Source organism: Candoia aspera, chromosome 6, assembly GCF_035149785.1.
Source record: "Candoia aspera isolate rCanAsp1 chromosome 6, rCanAsp1.hap2, whole genome shotgun sequence".
NCBI classification, from domain to species: domain Eukaryota; kingdom Metazoa; phylum Chordata; class Lepidosauria; order Squamata; family Boidae; genus Candoia; species Candoia aspera.
This window is the reverse complement of record NC_086158.1, coordinates 23,967,100-23,992,498: the sequence shown is the minus strand read 5'-3', so window position 1 is coordinate 23,992,498 and position 25,399 is coordinate 23,967,100. Positions and strand designations below refer to the sequence as shown.

At 37.8% G+C, this 25,399-nt stretch overlaps 1 protein-coding gene and 1 long non-coding RNA gene across 2 annotated transcripts in view; one reads left to right on the top strand and one right to left on the bottom strand.

Annotated features, from left to right (window-relative positions):
* Positions 1–25,399, top strand: part of LOC134499731 (uncharacterized) — a 296,249-nt gene that overhangs the window by 123,259 nt on the left and 147,591 nt on the right. The gene's annotated exons all lie outside the window — the stretch shown is intronic.
* Positions 12,661–25,399, bottom strand: part of GPR149 (G protein-coupled receptor 149) — a 37,989-nt gene continuing 25,250 nt past the window's right edge. The window contains exon 4 of the mRNA XM_063307885.1: positions 12,661–13,233. Within this exon, the coding sequence (XP_063163955.1) occupies positions 12,661–13,233 (573 nt within the window). The remainder of the gene's footprint in view (positions 13,234–25,399) is intronic.

Sequence of the window (25,399 nt, the reverse complement as noted above, 5' to 3'; positions counted from 1 at the left end):
CGTAACATGGTGCCTGGGAGTACCGAGAGACCTGTTCAGGCCTGCCAGGGCCCTTCCCTCCCTGATCTTCGACTTTTTAAAAAGTTTTTTAAAGTTGGCATGCTGTAAACTAACTTTCCAGCTTTGGTGTGCACCTGCATAAAAAAGGGATGAAAGCTGACAGATAATTTTGGGCCATCAACTCTTTGTCAGTTATCATAGTCAGCATTTTGCAAATTGGAAAGCCTGCACTCCCAAAAGTCGAATTGTAACAGCCCCCACACTGTATTTTCACCATGCAAAATGTGCTCAGAAAGGCTGTGCAGTCTTTCAGGTCCCATTTCAGACAGTGCTTCAAAGTTCACAAAATTGCTGTCTGCAACTTTCCAAAACAGACAAACCTTTCCTCAGGATCATGCAACAGTTGCAGAGGACAGTTGCACAGTCTCTGCTGCACAGTCCTAGTTGTCAACAGCCCAAAAGAATTGGAAGGCCCTGATTTACTGTAATTGCTGCAGTTTAATAGCTGTACTTCATGTATAGTTCAAGGTAAAACCAATCAAACTTAAAACTCAGTGGATAAAGAAGGTCCAGGAGAAGCAGGTATAAAGTGAAGCACACTTGACATTCCAGGCAAACTCTGATTTATGGAAATTATGCTGTCATGTTTTTGTTAGTACAGTTAGACTCTTATTTCCACTTCACATGTAGGTGTATGTAATTTTGATTGGCAGAACCAGGAAAAAGATGTCTGCTGATTACAGTCAAGTACTGTATGTATGCAGAATCTTAACTATCTTGCATTCTTCAGTGCCTGATGTAAATATTAAATGAAAATTTCACACAGATGTTGATTTTCTGTCAGAAGGATATGAATGGTGTGAATAAAGAACTGTAGTCAGGTTTGTATCTGCAAATGTATGTCGATGACACTTTGAGGAAGCTGTAGCTTGTTTCTTACAGGAAAAGGGCATGAATTCTGTTTGCACTTTTTCAATAAGAGTTTTTTAATGTTCTCAAGTGTTAAACCAGTAAACCGTAGCTTTGGTGCTGATTGATTGATTGATTGATTTTGGTGCCTTTGAGTCAGTGTTGACTCCTGGTACAGACTTGACTAGTCTCTGCAGTTTTCTTGGCAAAATTTTTCAGAAGTGGTTTGCCATTGCCTCCTTCCTTAGGGCTGAGAGAGAGTGACTGGCCCAAGGTCACCCAGCCAGCTTTCATGCCTAAGGTGGGGCTAGAACTCAGAGTCTCCTGCTTTCTAGCGTGATGCCTTAGCCACTACACCAGACTGGCTCTCTGGGTGTCCAGTAAATATCCAGTAACCATAGGGAAAAACTAGATGCTAGAGTTCATTTTTCAACTACACTGAATAAGAATAAATCAACATAATAATTGGTTAAGATAATTTATTTCCATATAATAAATTTCATTTTGAGTCTGCAGTTATAATGGATTTCATTTTGAGTCTGCATCTGTACTGAATCTAATTACCAATTTATTATTAAATGTCAAATGTTACAAAAATAACTTATGATATGTAATTTTTTTCTATTTTATATTTAAATACACATTTAAATATAAGTGAACTATATTTGTAAAGGATGATTATCTCATATACATACTATCAGATATTCAGGTTCTGAGATCTTGTAGAAGACTCTCACTAGGATTGTACAAATCATAAAAGGGATTCTTCAATGATATTTCAGACTAAGCATCCCCTGGAAGTTGTTTTGAAATGTAATATGGTTCCCACAGCAGAACTCTAAGCCTTTGGGCACCTCTACTTTTTGCTCTGCAGACAACTAGATGTGAGACTCTCTGGTTGATGTTGAGCCTTAGGGAACAATTGGGATTGCTGCTGATGTTCCACCCTTGCTGCTGCACAGTAAGAGCCCTGCCTGACCTGCTGAATTCTATTGCTGGGCTGGTTTTGGAGACCCTGTGGTTGTTTGTCCTTGTAAACTTCAGTTTACTGCCAGGTGATCAAGTGATCTCAGGTGATCTCAGGCGTTCATGCCTTTCATGGCAACCATGGAGCTATCCAAGTTACTGAAGACTCAACACATACCAGAAGGTCAGACTTCAGTTCTGGCTTTTGCCTCAGGGCAATTGCAACATGTGGTGGTTCTTTGGTAGGGAAAATGCACATACATTATTTTATGTGAGATTTGAAAATTTACAAATGGCCAGTAGATGGGGCATTCTACAAGTAGATTAATTAAGACATCTGAAAAATTAAGAGGGCACTTCCACACTACCATGATTTCTATCCCAATCATTTAATGAAATAGCTTGACACTGATCTGTGATTATTTGTTTATTTATTAAATTAATGTACTGCCAGATTTTGCGACTTATGGTGGTTTAAGCAGTAAAACACAATAGAACTATAAAACACAAAAATCAACATATAATAAAACCAGAATAAATAACAGGATAACAACATCAATTAAAACAATATCAATTTCAAATCCCACAATCAAAGGCATCCACCAATATTGAGTGGCGTTAGCTCTCAAAGGCCATGCTGAATAGCTTGATTTTAACTATAGAAAAGTTTCAAGTTGGTGCCAATCTATTCTCCAGTATAGACTATTCCACAAGTTGGATGCCCTCACAAAAAAAAACACCAACTCTGGACTCCTGCTGCTCTGACCTCTCATATACTGAGGATTGTCAACAAATCCAGCCAGGATAACTGTACTGGGTGGGTTCTATGTGGAGAAGATGATCCTTCAAGTGCCTAGGAGCCAAGCTATGGAGGTAGGGCTTTAATGGTCAAAAGCAACATTTCAACTTGTACCTGGAAGCCTATTGGAAGCCAGCGCAATGCCTGCAATATACAGCTGTAATCGAAATTATTCAACCCCCATTGCAAATCAGGTTGTCAAAATGTACAGACTTTCAGTTGTTTGCTATGAACAAATCAAACAAAAGCAATTGAAATAGCTCAACACAACGAATGCTTCAAGTGGTGTCCCCAAATTCAACTGAAAATGCAACTTGTAATGACTTGTGGAGTCCTTGGTGCTCTCTGAGCCTTGTTGTTTTCTTGCAGATGTTCTATTGCCAGATAAGGCAACATCTTCAGTGTGAAGAGGGAATGAACCTTGCTCTCAATTTATATGCAGTGGCTTGCCCTGCTTGTGTTGGTAGGAGTGTTGTTCTCTCCTTGGGAGTTCTTTGATTGGGCTGTTTGCTGCTTGGTTGATTGACTGAGTTAATAGTTTCTTGATTAAGGTGTATTGCGCTTTTTGATGGTTCATCTGGTGTGAATCCTAGTGTTGATCTTTGCATATCTGGGTGTTGATTGCTGGCAAGGGAGTGTAGTACAATCAACATCCAGAAGTCATTATAAGTTGCATTTTCAGTTGACTTTGGGGACACCACTTGAAGCATTCATTGTGTTGAGCTATTTCAATTGCTTTTGTTTGGTTTGTTCATTGCAAACAGCTGAAAGTCTGTACATTTTGACATTCAACCTGATTTGCAATGGGGGTTGAATAATTTTGACTACAACTGTAGATGTCATGTTGCTGAAGTGGCTTTTACCTGTCAGCATATGGGTAGCTGCATTCTGCATCAATTGCAATTTTGGAGTAGTGTTCAAAGATCACCCCACATGGAGCACAGTGCGTTAATCATTCCTAGTGGTGATGAGGGCATGAATTACCATTGCCAGGTCTCAAGGAAAATTCCATCCTATCTGATTTATAACTGGAACAGACAGAGAACCAGATGATATTTGGACAAACAGCAACTCCATATTTTAAAGGTAAAAAATTGTCCCATTCAGGCCATAACCTCCAAGGTAGGTCAAGAGTTCCTTGGCATCTCTGGTCTACCAGGGGTGGTGATGTATAGCTGGGTATCATCATCAACACACTGATGATATCTCACCCTGAACTGAACCTCTCCCAGGAGGCCCATGTAGATATTAAAAAGTAACAGGAAAAGAAATACCCTGCAGGAATCTACAGGGGAACACCTACGATGCTGACTTGTCTCTCCCCGCTGCCTCCTGATCCCACCTATTGGATTCACCCACTCAGAAAAAAGCAGACTAATGTCTCCAACATCCAATCCTCACAGGTAATCCAAATATTGAATGTCACTGAGAAGTCTGTTAGCACCAGAAAGGCTGAACTCTCCATCCAGTGCAGAAAAAGATAATCCATCAAAGTTAGTAATGCCATTTCATTCCCATGCCTGGATCTAAACATTGACTAACAATGTTTCAGTTAATTTTCTCAACTGCCTTCTTAGGGAAGGTGGGAAGAAAAGGTGGGAAGGAGGGCAGTAGTTGTATAAATAGCTGAATCCAGAGGGGGCCTCTACAGAAGGAGGCATACCAATGTCTCCTTAAAGGCATTTGGCACAATTCCCTCCCCAAAAGAGACATTGACTACTTCTGAAATCCAGGTATTCTCATACTTCCAGGCCCCACAAATGAGCCATGAGTGGCATAGATCTAAACTGCAGATGGCAGGGCTCATGCTAGAGAGCATCTTATCCACTTTACCACAGTCAACAAGCTGAAATGAATCCTAGATAACTGTATAAGACATTGCTTCATTACCATTTCATACTGGCCCATGAGGAGACAAGATTCTGGCGAATTTGAGTGACTGTGACAGCCAAATGTGCATGTGTACATTTTATTGTAAACCGCCTAGAGTCCCCCATTGGGGGAGATGGGCAGTGATATAAATTTAATAAATAAAATAAAATAATAATAATGTCTATCACAGTGGCCAGGCAGTGGCTTTTCTTGTCTATTTTTTCACTGGTAGGTTCAATTGATTTTAAAGAAGGCCACCAGATAGCAACCCCCTAGACAATAATGTCAAAGTGTTAACATTTCACTGTCTTTACCCAATGATGTAGGCTTGAACATGAGTCTTTCCTATATTTGATCAAGTTTACTATTTGTCTACTTCCACTGATGCCTTCAGCATTGTTTCTGCCTCTACATCTCCTGGAGCTCCTCAGTAAACCAAGGAGCACCTCAGAACTGAACAGAAGAGAGGAGTCACTCAAGGACTATCTCATCAGGCACCTGACCAGAATTGTCTGCTAGGCTTCTGGAAAATCCCTAAATGTTCTCTAGATCCATCAGTTGTGTAGGATGGATCATGTTTATCAGTCGTCCCACCTGCAGAGGTTCATGATAGTGGTAAATCTCATCCACACTAGGGAGTGATCTCACCATGGTTAAAGGCTCAGATCTGAATTACACTTAATTCCCATAAAGCCATACTGTTTCTCTTTCTCCTCATTTTTAAAGATTTTATTAAAAGCTGCTTTAAGTTCAAACATTGGTTTGCATTCATGATGACACAGTAGTTATAGGAATGGAATCAAATTTCAATGGCAATGTTCATTTTCTTAATCTCTTTTAATTGATTAGGGGCACTGTGGTTGCTGATTATTCAGAAAAGGCTGTTAGTAAAAATATTATGCTTATGAAATCTCCTTTTGAAAGTACAAAGACCCACTGATGTAATAAAACATCTTGCTGGATTTGCAGTCAAGTACTGAAGGCAGCAAACCATGAAATGTAGTGCCTGAATTTGAAATGTAATTGAATTTTAGACATGTTATGATTATGTGTATGTTGGTTTGCAAAAAAGTATTATATATTTGAAGGTAAAACAGTGTTCTGGTTATTAGTAACAATATTAATATTTAACTTTTGCATCCCACCTTTCCTCCATTAGTTTAGGATTATGTGTCTATGGCTTTTGTACCGGATCAGCTGGGCTGAAAAATGGGTGCGGGTCCAGCTTCACTGCACATGTACTTTAGGTAGAAAAAGAAGGGGGAGCAAGAGGAAGATGTAGATGATGATGATGATGATGAGCTAGCACATACAGATACAGATATAGATCATATCTGTTCTGGTGTAGCTGCATCTTTGAGCAATTTCATTAGAAAGTATTTTATCTTGGATGATGTCAAGTGTGAAGAAGTTTCTTTTTGTAATGACTTATTCACACTTACTAACAGGAGTTTACCTAATCACACAGTTCCTTTTTACGGTCTTGCAAAGTAGACAGGACTCACCCAAATACTACTGTAGATGAGTGTGTTGAGAACTGATGGATGAGACATTGCTAAATAGGGTTGAGAATGAAAACTGAAAAATGTGACTTGCACATTTACTCTTTGCCCTCAGAGCGTAGTCAAACATTATAAGAAGTGGTATGGCAAGGAAACTAAAAGCTCACAGCCACTTATCACTCTGCAATAATACTATATTCACTATATTCATTAGTCTACTAAATGCTACAAATCCTGTGGAAACAATCCATTAGCACAACAACACAAGCTATTAGAGACATTGGAGTAATTTACACTTAGGAATTAATGACTGATTTAGAAGACTAATAGACATATTCTTGATTATTCTTCAAAGCAGGAAAAAAACATTTAAATAGATGCTGTGAATATATTTTAACTGGTGCTAGTTTTATGTTTTAATTATAATGTACCTGTTATGTATGTATTTTGTTGTCAGCTGCCTTGAGGGCCTACTTAACAAATACTCCATATTATATTGGGATGCAAACTACACACCACTCTCAGTTAATGTATTTGTGTCCTGATCCTCAACATGTATTTACATGGAAGTAAATCCCATTAAAGTAGATTGAATTTGCTACCATTCACACTATTTTGGTTTGGTGTTCTCTTTTCCTTTTTTTTCCAAAGCGGAGCAGATACAGGATCATTTTAACATATTTGTTAAAACCTTTGTGACAAGGCTGCATCTGCTGCTCAGTCATTAGACACAAGTAGGCTGCCATTTCAAGCAGCAGATGTAGGAAGCAGGAATCATGTGGAATGACAGAGCTGTGTGTGCTAAGCAGCTCACCCTGAACCTCCTAAAATAGGTTAATGCCCACAGTTGAACCAGAAGTCAAGTCCTATTGCCAATATTGAAGTCAGTCCAATTGTCTTCTACACATGGAAGTAATAATAGAAAGGAGTCATTGTAATAGAAAGGAGAGAAGGACCATATTGCTCCCTGCCTCAGGCAACAAAATTTCTTGTTCAAGCTTTGTCAGATAGGTTTCAAAAAAAAACACCTAAAATAATAGATTTGCTACCCCATGGTGGCAATGTAGATAGATTCAGAGCAACCAAGGATTGACATTCTAGATTACAGTCTAACTAAATAGAAATTGAGCTGTGAGTGGACACGGAGAAGAGCGAGCTGACATACAGAAAATGTTGTGAATATTGAGCCTCCCAATTTTCAATGTGATGTGAAATGTATTATTCAGTCGCCTAAAATTACTGCTGTTCAGTTAACTCAGTGTCTGCTTCTTATATTTTTCCAGGATTTTTTCTATACCACATGCAGTCTGGTTGGATCACATTTCTTTCAAGTCACCTTCAAAAAGGTCACTTTGACAACCATCCTTCTGCCCAGAAATGTCAAACACTATGTTCTGATGCATATTAAAGGTCACAGGGGAGGATGGAAAATTCAGAGAAGAAAAGGATGAAATAATTGCTCATTAGAAATTTAAAAGGATTTAAAAATTTAAATCCATCTGGATTTCTAAAAATAATAAGCAATTCACCATTTCTAATGTTCTCTAATAAATAAACAATAGGAAGGGATAAGTAGATTTTAATACCATGCAAATAGCTCTTGATGGATAAATAACACCCAATCATTCCAACATTTTACTGAAATGAGACACAATCCAGTTGGCCACTGGACAGAATGCCATTTATGGAGTGGGTTGTACAAGAAAATTTATTTACCTCTTTTGCACAACAGCAGAACAGTACCATACAAATAGGTTGAGTCCTGAACTGTTTTTATCTAACCCAAGATAAATGCATAATTAACCAATGACAAATTAGTGTTAAGAAAACTCTTAACACAAGCAGAATATTGTGTAGTGGCTAAGGTGCTGGACTATATAGATCAGGAGACTATGAACACTAGTCCTCTCTTAGACATGAAAGCTGGCTGGGTAACTTTGGGCCAGTAACTCTCTACCAGCCCAACTTACTTTACAGGGTTGTTTTTGTGGAGAAAATAGGAGATGGAAGCATTATATATTGAGTTGCATAAAATAAAGGAGGGAAATAATAATAATAATAGTAATAATATAGTTCGCTTCATTTGTATTTTAGAACTGTTTCTTTTTTATGGGCTAGTATGATAGTTGGGGTAGAAATTGGATGGTTTCAAGTTGGTATTAAAGAATGAGCATTGGGTGTTAGACCAGATTCTTGGAAGTACGATAAAGTTTGTCCAGGGATTATAGCTCTTTAAAAAAATTATAGAAAACAGGACATAAGGCTGATTGGCAGTTCTGAACAGTGAGAATTTGGAGGCTTTAAGAACAGAATTTTCACTTCAGTCCGTAAAACTTAGCTTTAGCGATCAAAATGTTCTCTGTATTTGTGGTTTGTAGCTTCAGTGAGTGCAGATGCAAAATCCATCATGACAGGAGTTCTGAATCAATAATTTGAAGGGTTCAAAATGCCCTAATTGAAAATCCTCTTTGATGTTGATGAAAATCAGGGAAAGGTGAAAGATAAATTAATAATCTTAACTAACAGATTGATGGCTTCAATGCAGATTAAAAATAGAACTGGTGAATAATAGCCAGATATCTGCATCTCTCCTATCACCATCAGAAGAATATGGACAGTTTAAGGATGACTTAATCAGCAACTCCCTGTAGGATGGCTCTTTTGAAATCTCTGCACTGTTGATCCCTGTGGAAATAGGTCACTTGAAGTTCCATGTTTTCAGTAAGGCATCAAAAATGTGCACAGCTGAATTTGATTAAATTCAAGCCTTATTATAATAGCTATATTTTCAAATTATAAATCAGAATATATCTTTTAGGCTATAGCAAAGCAAATCTGTGGATTTCAAACTAGGGCCATACAGTGGAGGAAAGATGAAGAATTCACCTCCTATAATGAGATTTGGAACAAAGTTGCCCCCACTTTATTGATGTTTCTGCCAATACACATGGAACCACACTCCTTTCTCACTTTCTAAACTAATGTGAGATTTGATGAACTAACTTACATTGTTTATATACTTATTGGTTTAGAAGCCGGCTGGGTGACCTTGGGCCAGTCACTCTCTCTCAGCCCAACTCACCTCACAGGGTTGTTGTTGTGGGAAAAATAGGAGGAGGAAGGAGTATTAGGTATGTTTGCCGCCTTGAGTTATTTATAAAAATAATAAAGGTGGGATAAAAATTAAATAAATAAATAAATTTTGGGAAGACGTGGAGTTGAATGTTGGCTGCTGAATATGGCAAAAGTGGTATATCGTGGAAGTAAAGAATGAGTGAGAATAAATGCAGTGTAGACAATGCCACATTTGCAGAGAACATGAATTATATAAAATGGATGTTAGATAGATTATATGATGCAATGAGAAGAATGAATCTGAAAATGAATGCATCAAAGACAAAGTTAGCTGTGTTCAACAGAAAAAATGATTGATTGAATGATTATCAGTCACATACATATGGATAAAAACTAGAGCAAGATAAAATTATGTACTTGAGTAAAATGTTTATTAAAGATGAAAAATGGATTGTAAGATTTTAAGACATGCAAAGCTGGTAGGAAGGTAGTAGGTAGCATATGGTCTGTTGTGAGGAATGAGTATTTGGTGAAAGAAGCAAAATTAACCATATATAAGCATGTGTTTTGGTTCATTTTGTTATATAGAAGTGAGAGATGGGTATTTCACAAATATTAGTTGCACTATGAGTTACTTAAGACTGTGTGTAATAAAGCAAAAAAATAGGACCAGGAATGAAGGAGTGCTGAGTGAATGTGGATTGAATACAAAACATGTGGAAATTATTTAGGCATAAAGAGCCAATTTGGTCTAGTGGTTAAGGCAATGGGCTACACACCAGGAGTCTGTGAGTTCTAGTCCCACCTTAGGTATGAAAGCCAGCTGGGTGACCTTGGGCCAGTCACTCTCTCTCAGCCCAACTCACCTCACAGGGTTGTTGTTGTGGGGGAAAATAGGAGGAGGAAGGAGTATTAGGTATGTTCCCCACCTTGAGTTATTTATAAAAATAATTAAGGCAGGATATAAAACAAACAAAGAGAGAATGAATGAGGTTGACATTGCAAGGCAACTATGAAGAAAGAATGAATTGGTTGAGTGAAAGGAGCAGACTGAAACATGTGTTGAGTGGAGTTGATGAGATTCATAAAAAGGTGGTGGTTAGGGACAGTTGAAATGAACCAATGTAAAAACCTCATATATAAATAAATATATTTAAAGAACAAAAGACAATATATGAAATAGTGTATGGAGGTAGTAGAAGCAAGGATGTATTGCAAGCACAGAGGTATGGAACAATGCTACAAAGGGTGTTGGTACAAATTATGTATAGCTGCATTTCCTATTCTTATTTCTTGCCTTTAACTTGTGTACCTTACTATTTCTCACTCCTTTCCTGCACTTTGCATATCATTGCTTAGCCTGAAAGAGAATAGAGTGATGTGTGTGTACAGTATATATGCATGTACTGTATATATTGTGTGATATTTGCCTTTCTTGGTATAATGTGGGAATCAAGCCTCTGTGCTTGTGGTGGATTTAAAGATTTCTGGGCATACAGTGGTTTCTGTGCAAACATAGAATGGTTTTCTTATTCATTTCAGTAATGAATATCTCAGTATAAATGTGTCCTACCTGAACTCTGGAATCCACAGATAGATGAAAGAAAAGAAGGTTAAGTTTATCCTACAAAAATCTGTCAATCAGTTGCTATGTTTCTGATTTTTGGGGGGTGGTTATGTAGTGTAGATCATGAAATCAATTCTTTGTTGATTACTTAAATTATGGTGCTTTGTAGTAAGTCTGTGGGAGCTCAGTTTGTGTATCAGCAACACTGCAGTACTTGGATGGAATTGTCAGTGCTAAAGCAAGCAACATAGGGCTCTTTGAAGTTTATGCAGCACAGAACAATTATTTCAATATATGAGAGACATATTTCAGTTTTATGAAATTAAAAACTGAATTTTAAGAATTAAAAAGTGCAGATAATTTTGTGTATCTCTGTACAAAGACACACAACATTGTAATAATAATGAACACTCCATTGGAAAATGGCTTTTGACCACCTTCACTTTTGTATGTGTCCATATACAGTTAGCCCAGTGTTGAAAATTAAAACAAATGGTAGAAATTTGTTTTTATTAATTTAGAAAGTTGCTATATCTCTCTTTCTCTCTGTCCCACTCCAGTTAGAACTGGTTTCAATATTTGGCTGCCATCATGCACAGGCTGTGTAAATCCAATGGAGTGGGAGGGGAAATTATTTTTGTTACTCAACCCAGTAGAAGGCCCAACTGGCTTTTGAGGCCAGAATGAGAGATGGAGCTGGGTTTTTTATATTACTTCACTCTCATTGGCTCCAATACAAGGAAAAGTATTATGACATCTCCAGGTTCAGCATAGCTCTGATCCCATTCAGGTGAAAGCAATGATTTAGCATTCTGTATATTCATAGCCTCCATGGCAGATCTAGTCCATGATGGAGCTAGTGGAGTACAGTGACTCTCCTACTTTGTCCATGACATCCATAATATTTGTGTATGCTTTACATGCACACACTGGGGAAAAAAAGTTGTTTAATATACAGCAATGCAAAGCCTTTCTACTCTATATACTATATTAATGAAAAAAAAACAGGTTATGTGCTTTTTTGAAAGCAGAATGGGACTATTTTCAATGGTAATTAATCACTAGTCCAGGAGGCAATAAGAACATTGGATTAAAATGACCAAAAAGTTCCTTCGGTAAACAAGTGGTCATTTTGCATTAATCTCTACACTTAACACTGCTCAAAAATGGTGAGTCACAGCTATCGTTACATTGGCTAGATACACTGAAAGATGATAGCAAACTCCTTTCTCATGAAAGGAATAGACTGAATAGTGCTGCGCCTGGAGGAGCTGATCTGGGTTTGCAAACTAAGCTGAGTCAGGTCTGGTTAGTAATTGGATAGGATGCTATCAGAGAATGCCAGAGGTATAGGCTAGATGGGGAAGTCAAAACCATTTCTGTACTATTGCCAAGAACATTGCAAGGATGTATCCATGAAGATGGTGGGTAAACCTGCATAAGGTTGAGCCCAACTTCATTTTGCCTCCCATCTCAAGTTCCATAAAATCTAAAAACCAGCTTTTTATTTAAAAAATTGAGGGTCTGAAGTAACTCATGGTCCCCCTGAGATTGTTGGCTGGGAGGCTGCAGTGCTTTTATCTAATTTTTAATCCAGGATTCACAGCCTCCCTAACACACCCCTCAAATGCCTCATTTTTGGCTCCATTGCTAGTGCAGCAAAACTGGTATTAAAATAATAGAGATTTCAGCTGCCTCATTAAGGAAACTTCCATCAGTAATTCTTCAGAAGGCAGGGAGGGAAATCTGTCCTAGCCAATGACCCTCCCTGCTACCCAATTCCTTGGGAATATAGCAATGCTGCTTAAAACAACTGTTGGACAAAGTATTACTTTGTATGTGGGGTTATATTGTGAATGCTTTAATGTTATTCAATTGCTTTCTCAAATGCCATGAATAAATGATTCAGGGCCCAAGCAAACTTAAAGAATGAGGGGCCAAATTATTCAGAGTAACTTTTTTTCTCTGCTTTAGTTACCAAGCCCATCTTCTTCTCTTTTCCTGTATGCTTTGTTTAACATTTGTATCTCTTCTTGGTAACCTTCTTTTTCCATGTGCTGTTTTTTACTATTCTGCCTGTGAGCTTCCACAGTGTCAGGGATGGATATGTTCAGATCACTGTTGGGATTGCTTGATGGTATGAAGAGTGAATAAGATGCCGTTTCTCCTAAATCACATGAGACAAATCTATTTTCTTTCCGAGAATAACGTAAGGATGGAGAGCGGACCTGGGCAGATGATTGGCTAATATTACTAATGATGGAAACAGTGTCCATGGCTTCTTCATTGTCACAAATTTCAAGTACCTCTAAGTGAATCTTCACACTGGTGTCAGTAAACGTGTTTGGAGAATCCTCAGGATTTGGCTCATGGCCCACACTCTTGGAGCGATACACTTCAATTTTCTTGGATGTGGGGGTGATTTTTTGTCCTTCTGAGCTTACCTCATATGTAGATAAAGAGAGGGTTTTTCCTGTGGGGGCTTGGAGCGATACGGTTCCTTGAAATGCACACAGAGGAATAGCTAAGGCACCACCTGAACGCTGAAACAAGAAAAATTGCTATTATTTAATGTTGCTTAAAAAAACAGTTGTCAGAAATCCAGTTAAACCCTATTATTTTCACTGCTGTGTGCTGAGAATAGTTTTTAAAGACCTTAAATTTAATTGATGGTATAAAAATACATAACTACTTTATTCACAGTTCTTATTTTGAATTGGAACAGTGTAAAACACAGTCTTCCCAGTTTATCTATAATGTATTGAATCCTTCTGTTTCCTGCACAGTCTCAGAAAATGCACCATTTCCTTTTATTTTTTAACCATCAAGCCAATTTTGTTCTGGCAAGTATTAGCACCTGTCCAATGTTGTCTGAGCTTGAAAGTTAAGCAGAGTTGGCCCTGGTTTGTACTTGGATGGAAAGATGGAAGTCTCCAGGGCTACATGCTATATGCTAGGCTGGCAAGTAGAAAAAACTATGCACATAAAGGAAGTAGCAAATTATTTCTGTATTGCTATCTTGAAAATGACACAAAGTTACCAGGGCTTCATAATGAAATAATTATCTTCCTGGACAAAGAACTTCTACCTATTAATCTCTTTTCCTAATTTGGAATGTATCAACTAATAAGTATTAATCAGTCGGTTATGTTGATAGATTAATTGATTGATTGGACTAGAGTGTATAATTTTATAATCTAAAGTCAAAAAAAGATGTGACACTAGAACTGGGCCAAAAAGCCACTTCAGCCAGAGGTGGAGTTAATGTACTACCTTCACCCCTTATTTGCCATATCTCTGCAATAGAAAAATATATGAAAGGTGAATTCCTTTTCATTTTCCTTTTTCACTACCCATGCTGTTGAAAGTGCAGAAGGTTTTATTATTTCTAAAGACCAGAAGAAAGAAAATCAACCTTAAGAGATCAAAGTGACAATCTGATTCACACTTATCTGGAAAAGAAAAACATCCTGAATACACATGAATAAGCTTGGCTCATATGAGATGTGAACAACAACAAAAATAGTCAGACTTCTGTGCTACATGAAACTAAGTTTGTTTTTTTCAGAAGAAAAATTAATCTTCAGTGCTTTTTCCTGTATGCCTTAATCATGATGACCTACACAGTGAGACAGGGATCTATCCTTTTAGTCAGTGTAGAAAAGCATGTGAAGTGAAAATGTGTGTGAAAGGCAAAAAAGAATATCCAGCCTCACCACTGAAATTGGTAATTCAAATGGTGAAGAAGTTATGAAATTCACCCCAGACAGTTAGACTGATGTGTGCTGCAGTGTATGGACTGCTATTTAGTGCTAAAGAAGTGCCAGCTGTAAAGATTGGAGGATTCCTTCGCACTTGATTTTTTCTAATCCACCTTTTTATTCATGTCTACAGCCTGGTGCCTCCGTCAAAAATCTGTTCAGTGCATACACAGACTGAGGTGACCAGATTGGGTACAAAGGGAGATTGTGACTTCAGGCTTGCTAATTAGATTTTTGGCAGAGAGTCATCTATGTTGCAGGCTATGAAAAAGTTCTGGAGCAGGAGGAGCTCTTCAAAGACAGTGAATCTTGTTGAACAGAATGGAAATCTATAATCACCACTGAACTGGCTTCCTGGTACCATTTCTAATTATGAAGTTGTGTGCAAGACCATTCTTTAGACAAGAAATAACAGATATATCTGGGAGACCTGTTCTCTCTCTCTCTCTCTCTGTTGTTAACCATGCTCTGCCTTTCTGCCTTTCTGCTCTCTCCTTAGCAAATGCCTTGGAACACAAACCACCATAAAAAGAAATAAAGTTGTTGCTTTTATTACTCTGAAAAATTTTATGGGCAATAAATGAAAACATCCATGGAAAACAATTAAAATGTCTATGTTGGACAATTTAATTTAAAAAATATCCTTCATTTCCCCCGGTGCTGAGTTGCAGTCTTCATTCAACCTTTCTTCCCTACAGTTTCTCCGAATAACCATACTCCAGTGCTGCTGAACAAGTAGAAAAGGGGACTTGGAGAAAGGATGGATGGAAGGATGGATGGATGGGTGGATAGATGGGAGATTGTTTGGACATACTTTGTTCACAAGGCTTTGCATGCCTGCAATCTACATATAATCACAAGCTCACATACTCTGGAAAATGGGACTATGGAGCAAATCACATAGAACGAAGGATGGAATTATACAGTTGAAGGCTAATTTAATTTTCACAGGATCCTACCAAATAATCTGGGCCTAGTTCTGTTCAGCTTCTACTTGGAAGTGAAAACTTTGGTCTGAGTGAGAAAAACCCTGTCAAACACAAGTAAGTTTTTTCAAGTTACAAGTCTGAAGACCTACATGGATTTGTTCCTGATGAAAATACTGAAAATGTCCAAATGAACCCTTGGAGAGTATCTACAACTTCGTTCTTTGCTTCTTATGTCTCTTTGCATCCCCCCCCCCCAAACAAATGAGGTCCTCACTATTTTCTTGTTTAACTGCTTCAGTGGGATATAATATTGACTGCCTCATGCTCATAATACTCTCAGGAACAATTTTACTAGGGTAGATATCTGTTAGTATACAAATATAGGCATATTCTCCTGTCCTAATATTTTGTACATATAGATGAATATACACGTGGTTATTACTTTTGTGTTTAAAGCTTTTTTATAAAAAAAAAGTTTTGTTTTTCCTGTGCCTAGATCTCTGTAATGATTGGCAGGCTATAAATAACCCAAGTACAACATTCTGAAGATGGGGACAGGCTGCCTTTGTCTTTGGAGTGATGTGCAGGAGGCATTACTCCATAAAGTAGGTACTGTAGTCAGAGCAGGACAAATGAGTGGGACAAAAACAAAGGTAAAATTTGAGGTAGTCTACTTGATATTTAAAATGAATTAAAATTATATTAGGTAACAACTGTATATGTTACCTAATTATATTAGGTAACAACTGTATACAGCCTCGTGTGGCGCAGAGTGGTAGGTGGTAGTATTGCAACCAAAACTCCCCCCATAAGTTTGATCCCAGTGGAAGCTGGATTCTCGGGTAGCCAGCTCAGGTCGACTCAGCCTTCCATCCTTCTGAGGTTGGTAAATGAGCACCCAGCTTGCTGGGGAAGGTGACAGCTGGGGAAGGCAATGGCAAACCACCCCACTATAGTTTGCCAAGACAACGTCGCAAAAGCAGCATCCCCCCAAAGGGTCAGACATGACTCAGTGCTTGCACAGGGACCTTTCACCTTTTTTTTCAACAGGTATATATATGACTGTTCCTTATGTACAGAGTAATTTCCCCTTGTGTCACCGTGTGGATGATTGCTGCCCACTATGGAGTTAAATTCTTTCTATTTATCAGGAAAGAATGGGGAGAACCAGGGGGAGAGAATCAGTTGTTCAAGCGGCAGGTGTAGGGAAGAAGTAACAGAGGAGCAAGATTGGTTTCTCTGTTCAAAAACATAAAGGCTTTGTATTGGTTTCTGATAAGGAGAAGCTCAAAGTAATTAAATTGTTAATTTCTCATAGGAAGACATTCCCACAGGAGAGGTGTTGGGCTGGCATCGGAGGTGGAATCTTAAATTACAAGAGGAAATCTGGGAAGAAGAACTGGGAGTGGGGGCAGAAATGGAATGGAGGAGGTATAGTATCTGGCAACTAAGATGGACCTAGACAGCAGTGACTGTTATAGATTGATGGATTTAATGAAGAGTGGAGATGGACGATAATCCTAAATTTGACTGGACAGTGCTATACTACTGAAGCTTTGTTTTGTTGGTTCCAGGATGTTGGTTCAAGGAGAGTTTGAAGCCTCCTGAAAGAGAGCTGGGCATGATCCAGAAAAATGTGTCAGGAAAAGAGGGAAAGGCTTTTTAACCATTAATTACCAGTGAGAGAAATGACAGCAGGATTTTTGGCTTATTTTTCTTAATTCTGTTTGCTGAAAGAACATATTTGTACATATTTTCTTTTCTGTATATTCAAGTAATCTTTTATTTTGGAGGTGGATACATTTGACAGAAGTGCTCAGTGATGTAGAATCCTTTATATTTCATATTCCCTTGTTTTCTACTGAATGGCATAAAGTGAAAAGTTAGGATTTCTGTTTCATCCAGGGACTAGCAAATCCCTGATCAAAAAAAAAAAAAAGGAAAGGCAGCCTATCCAAAAACAGTGAAAGAGTGATACTGTAGCACTTGGATATCTTAATTGGCCCCCAGATAGGGACTAGGAATACCATGCAGCCAAGAGGGAGGTATGGAGGAATGTGTCAGGAAAGACAGGAAGGACAGTCACATTAAAAATATTACAGTTTAATAGCCACACTTATAGCCCCTGACCTAGAGGAAAGGATAAATTTTAAAAAGACATATTATTGTATATGGAAATTAGTTGTGAGAGGATGGCATGTCTATTGTGTAAGAAAAAGAAACAGAAGATGGGTATTTATTAATTTTTTTTAATAGGGCAGTGCAAAGATGATTTAATTTGATGACACTTTGCTCAAGTCACTCCTCTAAAACAGATCCACAGATCAAAATGAGGACTGGCTGTGAAACAGTGAATCCAACTCGAAGTTTTCAAAGCACTTTGTTTGGAATTGTGATGACTTTTCTGCTGCTATTAGTATTCCAACAGATGATATGCAAATCCAATTTGCAAATCCAATTCCTTAGTTCAGGGGTCCCCAACCCCTGGGCCGCGGACCGGTACTGGTCCATGGCCTATTAGGAACCGGGCTTCACAGCAGGAGATGAGTGATGGGTGAGCGAGCAAATTTGCAGCCTGAGTATTTACAGCCGCTCCCCATCGCTCACATTACCACTTGAGCTCTGCATCCTGTCAGAGGAAGCAAGCCCTTTGGCTGCTATCTCCAAAAGGCACAAAGAAAAAAGAATAAAAGGTCGGGAAAAAGAGGAAGAGCTTCAATCATCCCAAAACCATCCCCCCCCAGTCTGTGGAAAAAATTGTCTTCCACGAAACTGGTCCCTGGTGCCAAAAAGGTTGGGAACCTCTACCTTAGTTGATTGTTGTGGCAGACTCTCAGATAGTCATGTGAACGGCTGGCCAGTGAGTTTTACTTTGTTAGACTGCCTTTCAGAACTATTTGGGGGTGGAACATTCTTTTGGTTTTGTTTCTGTTTATCTTTTCTCACTTTTCCTGTTAGGTTTGCTTGCTCTGCAGCTTATTCTGCTGGGAGATAGGGGGAGGGGAAGAGAGAGAGAGAGAGAGATGGAACAGTTGATGCTATTTGGTGGGGTTTTGCTTGTTGGTTTCTTCTTAGGTGTAATCATATGTTCCTCCAAATCTATATTTTATTCAGATGTTATTTGTCTCTGACCTAATTCCATGTTTGTCTTAGTATGTCTGTCTTGTCTGAGTTATTTCATTCATTTGTCTTCATTCTTCTCACTCCCATATTCCATTTTTAATTCCCTCTCTAATTCCTCTGTTGTCTTCTACTTGTCCATCTCTGTCTTGAGTTTAGTGGGCCTGAGACTGTGTTTGAGGTTAGATCATGGTGTACTGAATTAGAATTAGCTGTGTTCCCATTCTTTTTCCTATCTCATGTTTTTAATCTGTTATTTCCTGCTCCATTTCTGTTCTCTGTATAATGTTGCTTACCATGAAAGGGAATAGCATGATGGGTATGCATGTAGGTATGTACTGAACATTAATCTGGGTTTTTAAGTTATAGTAGGATACTGCAATGGTTCAGCCAACTTCCTTTTAGGCTCTTTTCTAGATTTCAGATAATTTGGAAGCTTCTTGTATTGCCATTTCCTCAACCCTACCATTCTACCCTAAAAGGGGAATCTTTAAAAAAGAAATTGCAATAAAGCCCTTGGAGGTACCCAGCTAAAACCTGGCAGGGCTAATGTCCTGTATCATCCTTCTATTTTAATCAATAGCTTCCAAGATTGAAATTTCACCATTGCAGCCTATAAAGGTTTTTTTCCCCAAATCAGCTCCAATCCAGCTGCATTGTCACTGTATCCCTAATGACAGATTCAAAGCAAATCACGCCTTCCTTGAATTTTGAACCTCCAATCAGAGTAAAATCAGAGCTGGTTTACATCTAGTATTTTAAACAAGAATTTTCCAAAAAAGGAGGTGACATAAGGAAGCATTTGATTTTCTGATTTTCCTTTGAACCTCTGCTGTTTCAGAGCAACATATCTGCCTGTGTAGCATCACTGCATACAGATAAAAGCTGAGCTCTGATGGATCTGATGAAATGCTTTTTTCAGCCCATCATCCTGTGAGAAATCTCAAAGAAGGCAATGCAAATACAATATCATCTTTTCACCGTAAGTCCTCAATTATTGGTTTTTCAGAGGCATGCTATTGTGTTTTAAGAAGCAATATCTAGCCATCCTGGCCAGTTTCCATTCTCACTTCTTACAGCTCTTTGTGTTGTACAGCAGAGCCAGAACCTCAGAATCATAGAATAATAGTACGGATGAGTTGGAAGAGACATTATAGATTTTATCAGGGTTTCTCAACCAGGGTTCCATGGAATCCTAGGGTTCCGTGAGAGGTCACTAGGGTTATCCTGGGATATCACGAGTTATTTAAAAAATTATTTCAAATTCACATTAAAGAGTTAAGTTTCATTCTTTATTTTTAGTTTAAGAACACCGTCAGTGCATATATGCAGGCCTCCCCATGAAACAAATATAATAATTTTGTAACTTCTGGCCTATATTTGACCCTGAATGTGCAGAGGTTCCTTGAGGCCTGAGAAAATATTTCAAGGGCTCCTCCAGGGTCAGAAGGTGGAGAAAGGCTGGATTATATAGTCCAATCTCCTGCTCAGTGCAGGAATCCATTAAACCTTTCCTGACAGCTCCCATTTGAAAACCTCCAGTAAGAATGAGTACACAACTGTTCTAGATAGACTGTTTCACAGCTTCTATCTGTAGGAAAGTTCTCCTAATTTTCAGACTGAATCACCTTTCCTGAAATTTTGATCATCCTTGTACAGCTTTAGTTTCAGTTTCAACAGAGAAAAAAATCCTCTTCCTTTTAGAGGCAGCCTTTTAGATACCTCCCTTTTAGATAACCCCTTTTGCAGATTAAACATGCCCAGTTCCTTTAACCATCCTGGACTTAGTTTCCAGACCCCTTCTAACCCTGGTCTCTCTTCTGAACTCCAACATCTTTAAGTCTCTTAGAACACATCTTCCAGAACTACAGTCTAATCAATGCAGAATACAATAGAAATATTATCTCTTATGATCTGAACACAGTCCTTTTAATGCAGACCAAGAATGCATTGGCTGTCTTAGCACCTGAAATACTTGGGCAGTTGCAACATCTATTACAGATACCTATTGTGGAATGAGAGCCAGTTTGGTCTAGTCATTAAAGTTCCAGGCTAGAAACCAGGAGTCTGGAAGTTCTAGTCCCACCTTAGGCATGAAAGCTGGCTGGGTGACCTTGGGCCAGTCACTTTCTCTCAGCCCAACTGGTGCAATGTAGACTAGACTAGCCTCCTCATGGGGCACCTCACGCAATGGCTAAATAGTCTGCCCACATGGCTGCTGGACCTCACAAGGATTTCCCAGCAAGGAAAAAAAAAGCAACATGAACACTGAACTGCTATGCCATACGATTAAAAACAAAAAAACCTATCATGGAAATTTCGTTTTCAACATTGCAATGTAAGAGCAACTATTTAAATGTCCCATAATGTCTGAGCCACTCTAGGGCATTTTAGTACATAGACAGGATAGCCCCAGCCTGACCAATGAGCCGTAGAGCATCATATCACTGTTGCTGCTTCCCATCGCTTTTACTACTAATATAAGAGCAGGACCATCAAGACATTCTATGGAAGATGCCACAACTGGACTAGAAAAGAACAGCTACAAGTAAATTTGGATGTGTTCCGCATACGTGCTTCTAAGAAGAAGCCATTTCTTGGAGCTCAGAACTTTGACTGTGGGTTTCTTTTTCCAGGGTGGATGGCCTTAATTCATTCATACAAGAAAATTAATTACAGTAACTGAGGAACAGATAATCTTGACACTTTTAATAAGATAAATACTGCCATTGTTAAAAGAAGAAAGCAAGCCATTTATTTAGAAAAACACATCAAGGAGGCTTCATGCCTCTATTTTAAAACAGCCATCCTAACAGTGCCACTCATAGAGCTTCGTTCCTTCAGTTGCCTCAAGCAGGAAGCCCAGCTACACAAGCTTAATTCGTTATTACCACATTAAGGAGATGGTAGAGCAGGTGAAAGCAGAAACAACAGCTTCTCTTTCTCTGTGTGTCTGGCCAGATGAGAATCTAACACAGAGGATGTGAATTCATACTGTATCAGAGGTGATTCTCCATTCATGAATAAAACTTAGAAAAAATCTGGATAATATGCTAGGTAATATAATAAACATTTCCATAATTTCAAAGGAACAAAAAGTATAATTTTATTTTTTAGGATGCATGCATTTCCCCCCTCCCCCCTCCATTTTTTGCCTTTCCTTGTATTAAAGGGTTAGTATTCCAAACACGCACCCAGCTTAATTACTGACTTCTTCAATGAGCCCAAAATATATCTGGAGAATTGGAAGAAATATTTCAGGCTACCCCAAATTGTATGGCAGTAGTGATCAGGCAAAACAGTAGCAATCTGTTCATATTTATATCTGGAGGCACATTCATGTTAAAATGGAAATCAGAGTGATGCCAGACAACATGCCATGAAAACTAAACTTACTTCTTGTGACATTTGCATGGTTTGTCTCTTCAGAAATGATTTTTTTTTCTTACAGAATTATTAGCGTACTCTTAGTGCATTTTATATTGCCCTTAAAAATGCTTCTAATGCACAGGCTATCCAGTTTTAAAAAGAGCACTTTAAAATTTAAAAAGAGCCTTTAAATAGGAGTGGGATGGGGAAACTATCCTGGGAAATAATACTCCACTTTAAGAATGTAATGTACACAATATAAGCTGAAATAAACCAATTATTCTGGGAGAAGTTGAAGTTGATGGAATTTTCATTTATATGTAGTGCTTAAACTATAGCAGTTGAACATCCAGGTTCAAGGTCCAGAAAATATGGGAATCTCGCTTCTGACAGTCACTCCTCACCATGCAAGTATAAGCTGGAATGACTGAAAGAATAAAATAGCATATAAAGATAGAATGAAAAGTAAGTTGCTGCAGCTTCCTGGTCTATCCTGTGCCCAAGAAAATGACATTTTTGTACATGTTTGTTGACAGTCTAAAGACTGTTGTGCTGCGTGTGTGTATGTGTGTGTAAAATCTGACTCTACATCAGTGTGTCTCAACCTTGGCCACTTTAAGTTGTGTGGACTTCAACTCCCAGAATTCCCTAGCCAGCCATGAATTCTGGGAGTTGAAGTCCACACCTCTTAAAGTTGCTAAGGTTGAGAAACACTGCTCTACATGTATCATTAAGGGGATACAACATAACAGTTCATCTTGTTTCCATCATCTTTGTGAGTATCTGAATGAATTCTATGTGTACAACCAAGCCCACTGAAATGTCACTTGAAACAGTTGGCTGATGAGGTTGTAGGTGAATTAAAAAATGGACAGGGCTTTTTCAAGCACTGTATGAATGCTTCAAAGGCCTGATAAGGTAGGGGAATAAGAATAGGGGATCAATCCGTTTTATTTTCCCTTGGTTCTTCATTTTTGCCAATCTGTCAATAATTTTCTTTGCTTGCTTGCTTTTTCTCATTTGGGAGGCTGTTTCAAATCCAAATGGGACAGTTTTGTTCTTTTAAAGGAATTATTAAAATTTGTGTGGGTCTGGGGGCAGATTTCTCCAGTAAGTGCATTTTTGTTGGCAATTTCCCCATTTTAAAATATCTTTCTCTAATATAATGTATTTTTCTCCATTATTTTCCTGCATATGCATTTTTGAACAGACTTTCCCTAATACACCTAGGGCTTTTGTTTGTTTTATAAAAATAGTAAACAACATTGCAACCTTTGGAAAACTGTGATATTCTGATTTGCAGTTTTTGTATTTATCTGAAAAAAATTAAAATAGGTGAATTTGTATCCAAATACAAACTGAATAAATTTATATCCCTCTCTTCCAGAGTCTAAACCATAAAAAAATATATGGCCAATACCTCTGGCAAAGTAATCTACCATTTTAGATACTGGAATATTCCTCTCACATAAAAGAGAAGTAAAAGCTCAGTAAGACGTACAGTTCTTCAACAAATTTGCCAAGCAAGTTTTTGGGTATGTTTATTTAAAAGTTCCAAGGGCAAGAGACTTAAATAAGGTCTAAATATATTTATCATTTTGTCAAGCATTGATGTTAGAAATGATATTTTGTGGGAAGAGTAATACTTTTTTTTAATGCATTTCATGTGGTGTTTGGCATTTCCCCACTGTCCAATAATAAGAATATGACATGTGCATTTACTGCATTCTGGAAAATATCTGTTCAAACAGAATAGAATTTCAAATAGAAGTGCTTTTCTTTCTGTGATATCTGTGATATCCTTTTATGCTGCTATTTTAACAGAAAACCTTAGATAAAAAGGGTCTAGGTTGTCTCTGAAAGAATTGAACACTCTAATTGCATAACAACACCTTCTTATAATGGTCCATGTGAATTTGATATAAATAGGACAAGTAGCATTCCAAAATGCAACACTTATATGATATTGCATGTAAGTGATAGATTAGAATATTCTAAATTGCTTGCCTTTGCTCTAATACAATTCTATATGATCATATGGGAAATGAGAATATATGGGCATTGTATGTAATTATCTCTTATCTATCTATCTATGATATAATTTTATGCATAGTAGTATTTTTGGTCTGAATACATTGGCATAGCTATTTTAAAATTAAAATCATTTTCTGAGGGAAGATAGAAGACATGGCTTCTGTACTTTCCACCATTTGAAGTATTTTTTCTAACCTTGAAATATAAAGCTCAATCCACTGGAGGCCACTTCATTTAATATATTGTAATGACATTCAAAATGCCAACACCTTTGTTTCCTGGAATATTGTCTTGATTGTCTGGGGTTCATATTGCTTTTCTGTTTTTGTTTCCTAGTAATAATTGTTTTTTTGCTTTTAGAATATTTAGAATATGAGAGACAATAGGCCATTGCTTTTAGCCTTGAAAGCCACATGACTGCAGCAATTAACATAAGTGACAATGATAAGTGGTTTGTTATTAATTTTTTTCAAAAAGAAAAAAAATATAGGCATTGCAAGTCTGTTTGGCATGTGCATCAATTTGTCTTGTAACAACTGAACTTTGGAGAGTAAGAATTAAATATCTTCTGTAATTGACTTGGAGGAGAAGTGGGTCCAGAGCTGCTATCCATAAATTATGTAGGAATATGCCCTAATAAATTCAGCTAGACCTACTTCTGAATAGACACATATAAAATTTATAGTACTGAGTACTATAGTACTGAGTGCTAATCTCCTAAAACTGAGATTAATAGGGATAGAACATTCCTGATCAAGAGTATGTAGAAAAGTTTCATGAACATTCCTAAACTATGTCTTAATCCTGAAAACCCTAATACAAGGTACCTGTGGATACTCTAACACTTTTATAGAAAAACAAAAAACAAAAACAGAGGATAGCATGTTGTAAAGCAGTGTCAGCCTACAGTGTCAATTTCATCCCCCAGAATGCCTGTGATCCTTATGTAACTCCCATTAGCATCTGTATAAAATCAGTTGGTGGGTGCACCCTGGGGATTTGTTTGGAAATGTATGTACATGCCCAGGGAGAAAAAAAGGCAAAAATAGTGAGCATCTTGAGGAGATGACAAGGAGCAGTCTTTACAAATTTGCCTTCTAGTATATGGGAGTGTTGTAACTGGACATACATACCATGGATCCCATTTTGTAAATGCACAAGTTTTCTCATCCCATTGTAGCCACTTGTCCACAGCCTACCTTCAGAAAGATTGGGGAACCCTGTCTTAACTTACCCTTCTTATTGCTTCCATGTTGTGATAAAGCAAAGCATCTTTGCTTTGTTCTGTGACTACTGTTTGTTAATTAGGGATGTAAACAAGGAGACTTTCTTGAAAATCTTTATCCAATGCTCTTTCATTGAAAAGTGAATTCTGTCAGTGTTGGACTTCACAGTACATTTCCTCTCAACTAAGATAATCAGTTCGATAGTCCTTTGGTCCCTCTTTTCAATTAGTTCAACACACTCATATCAAGTGTTTAGAAATAAGAATTATA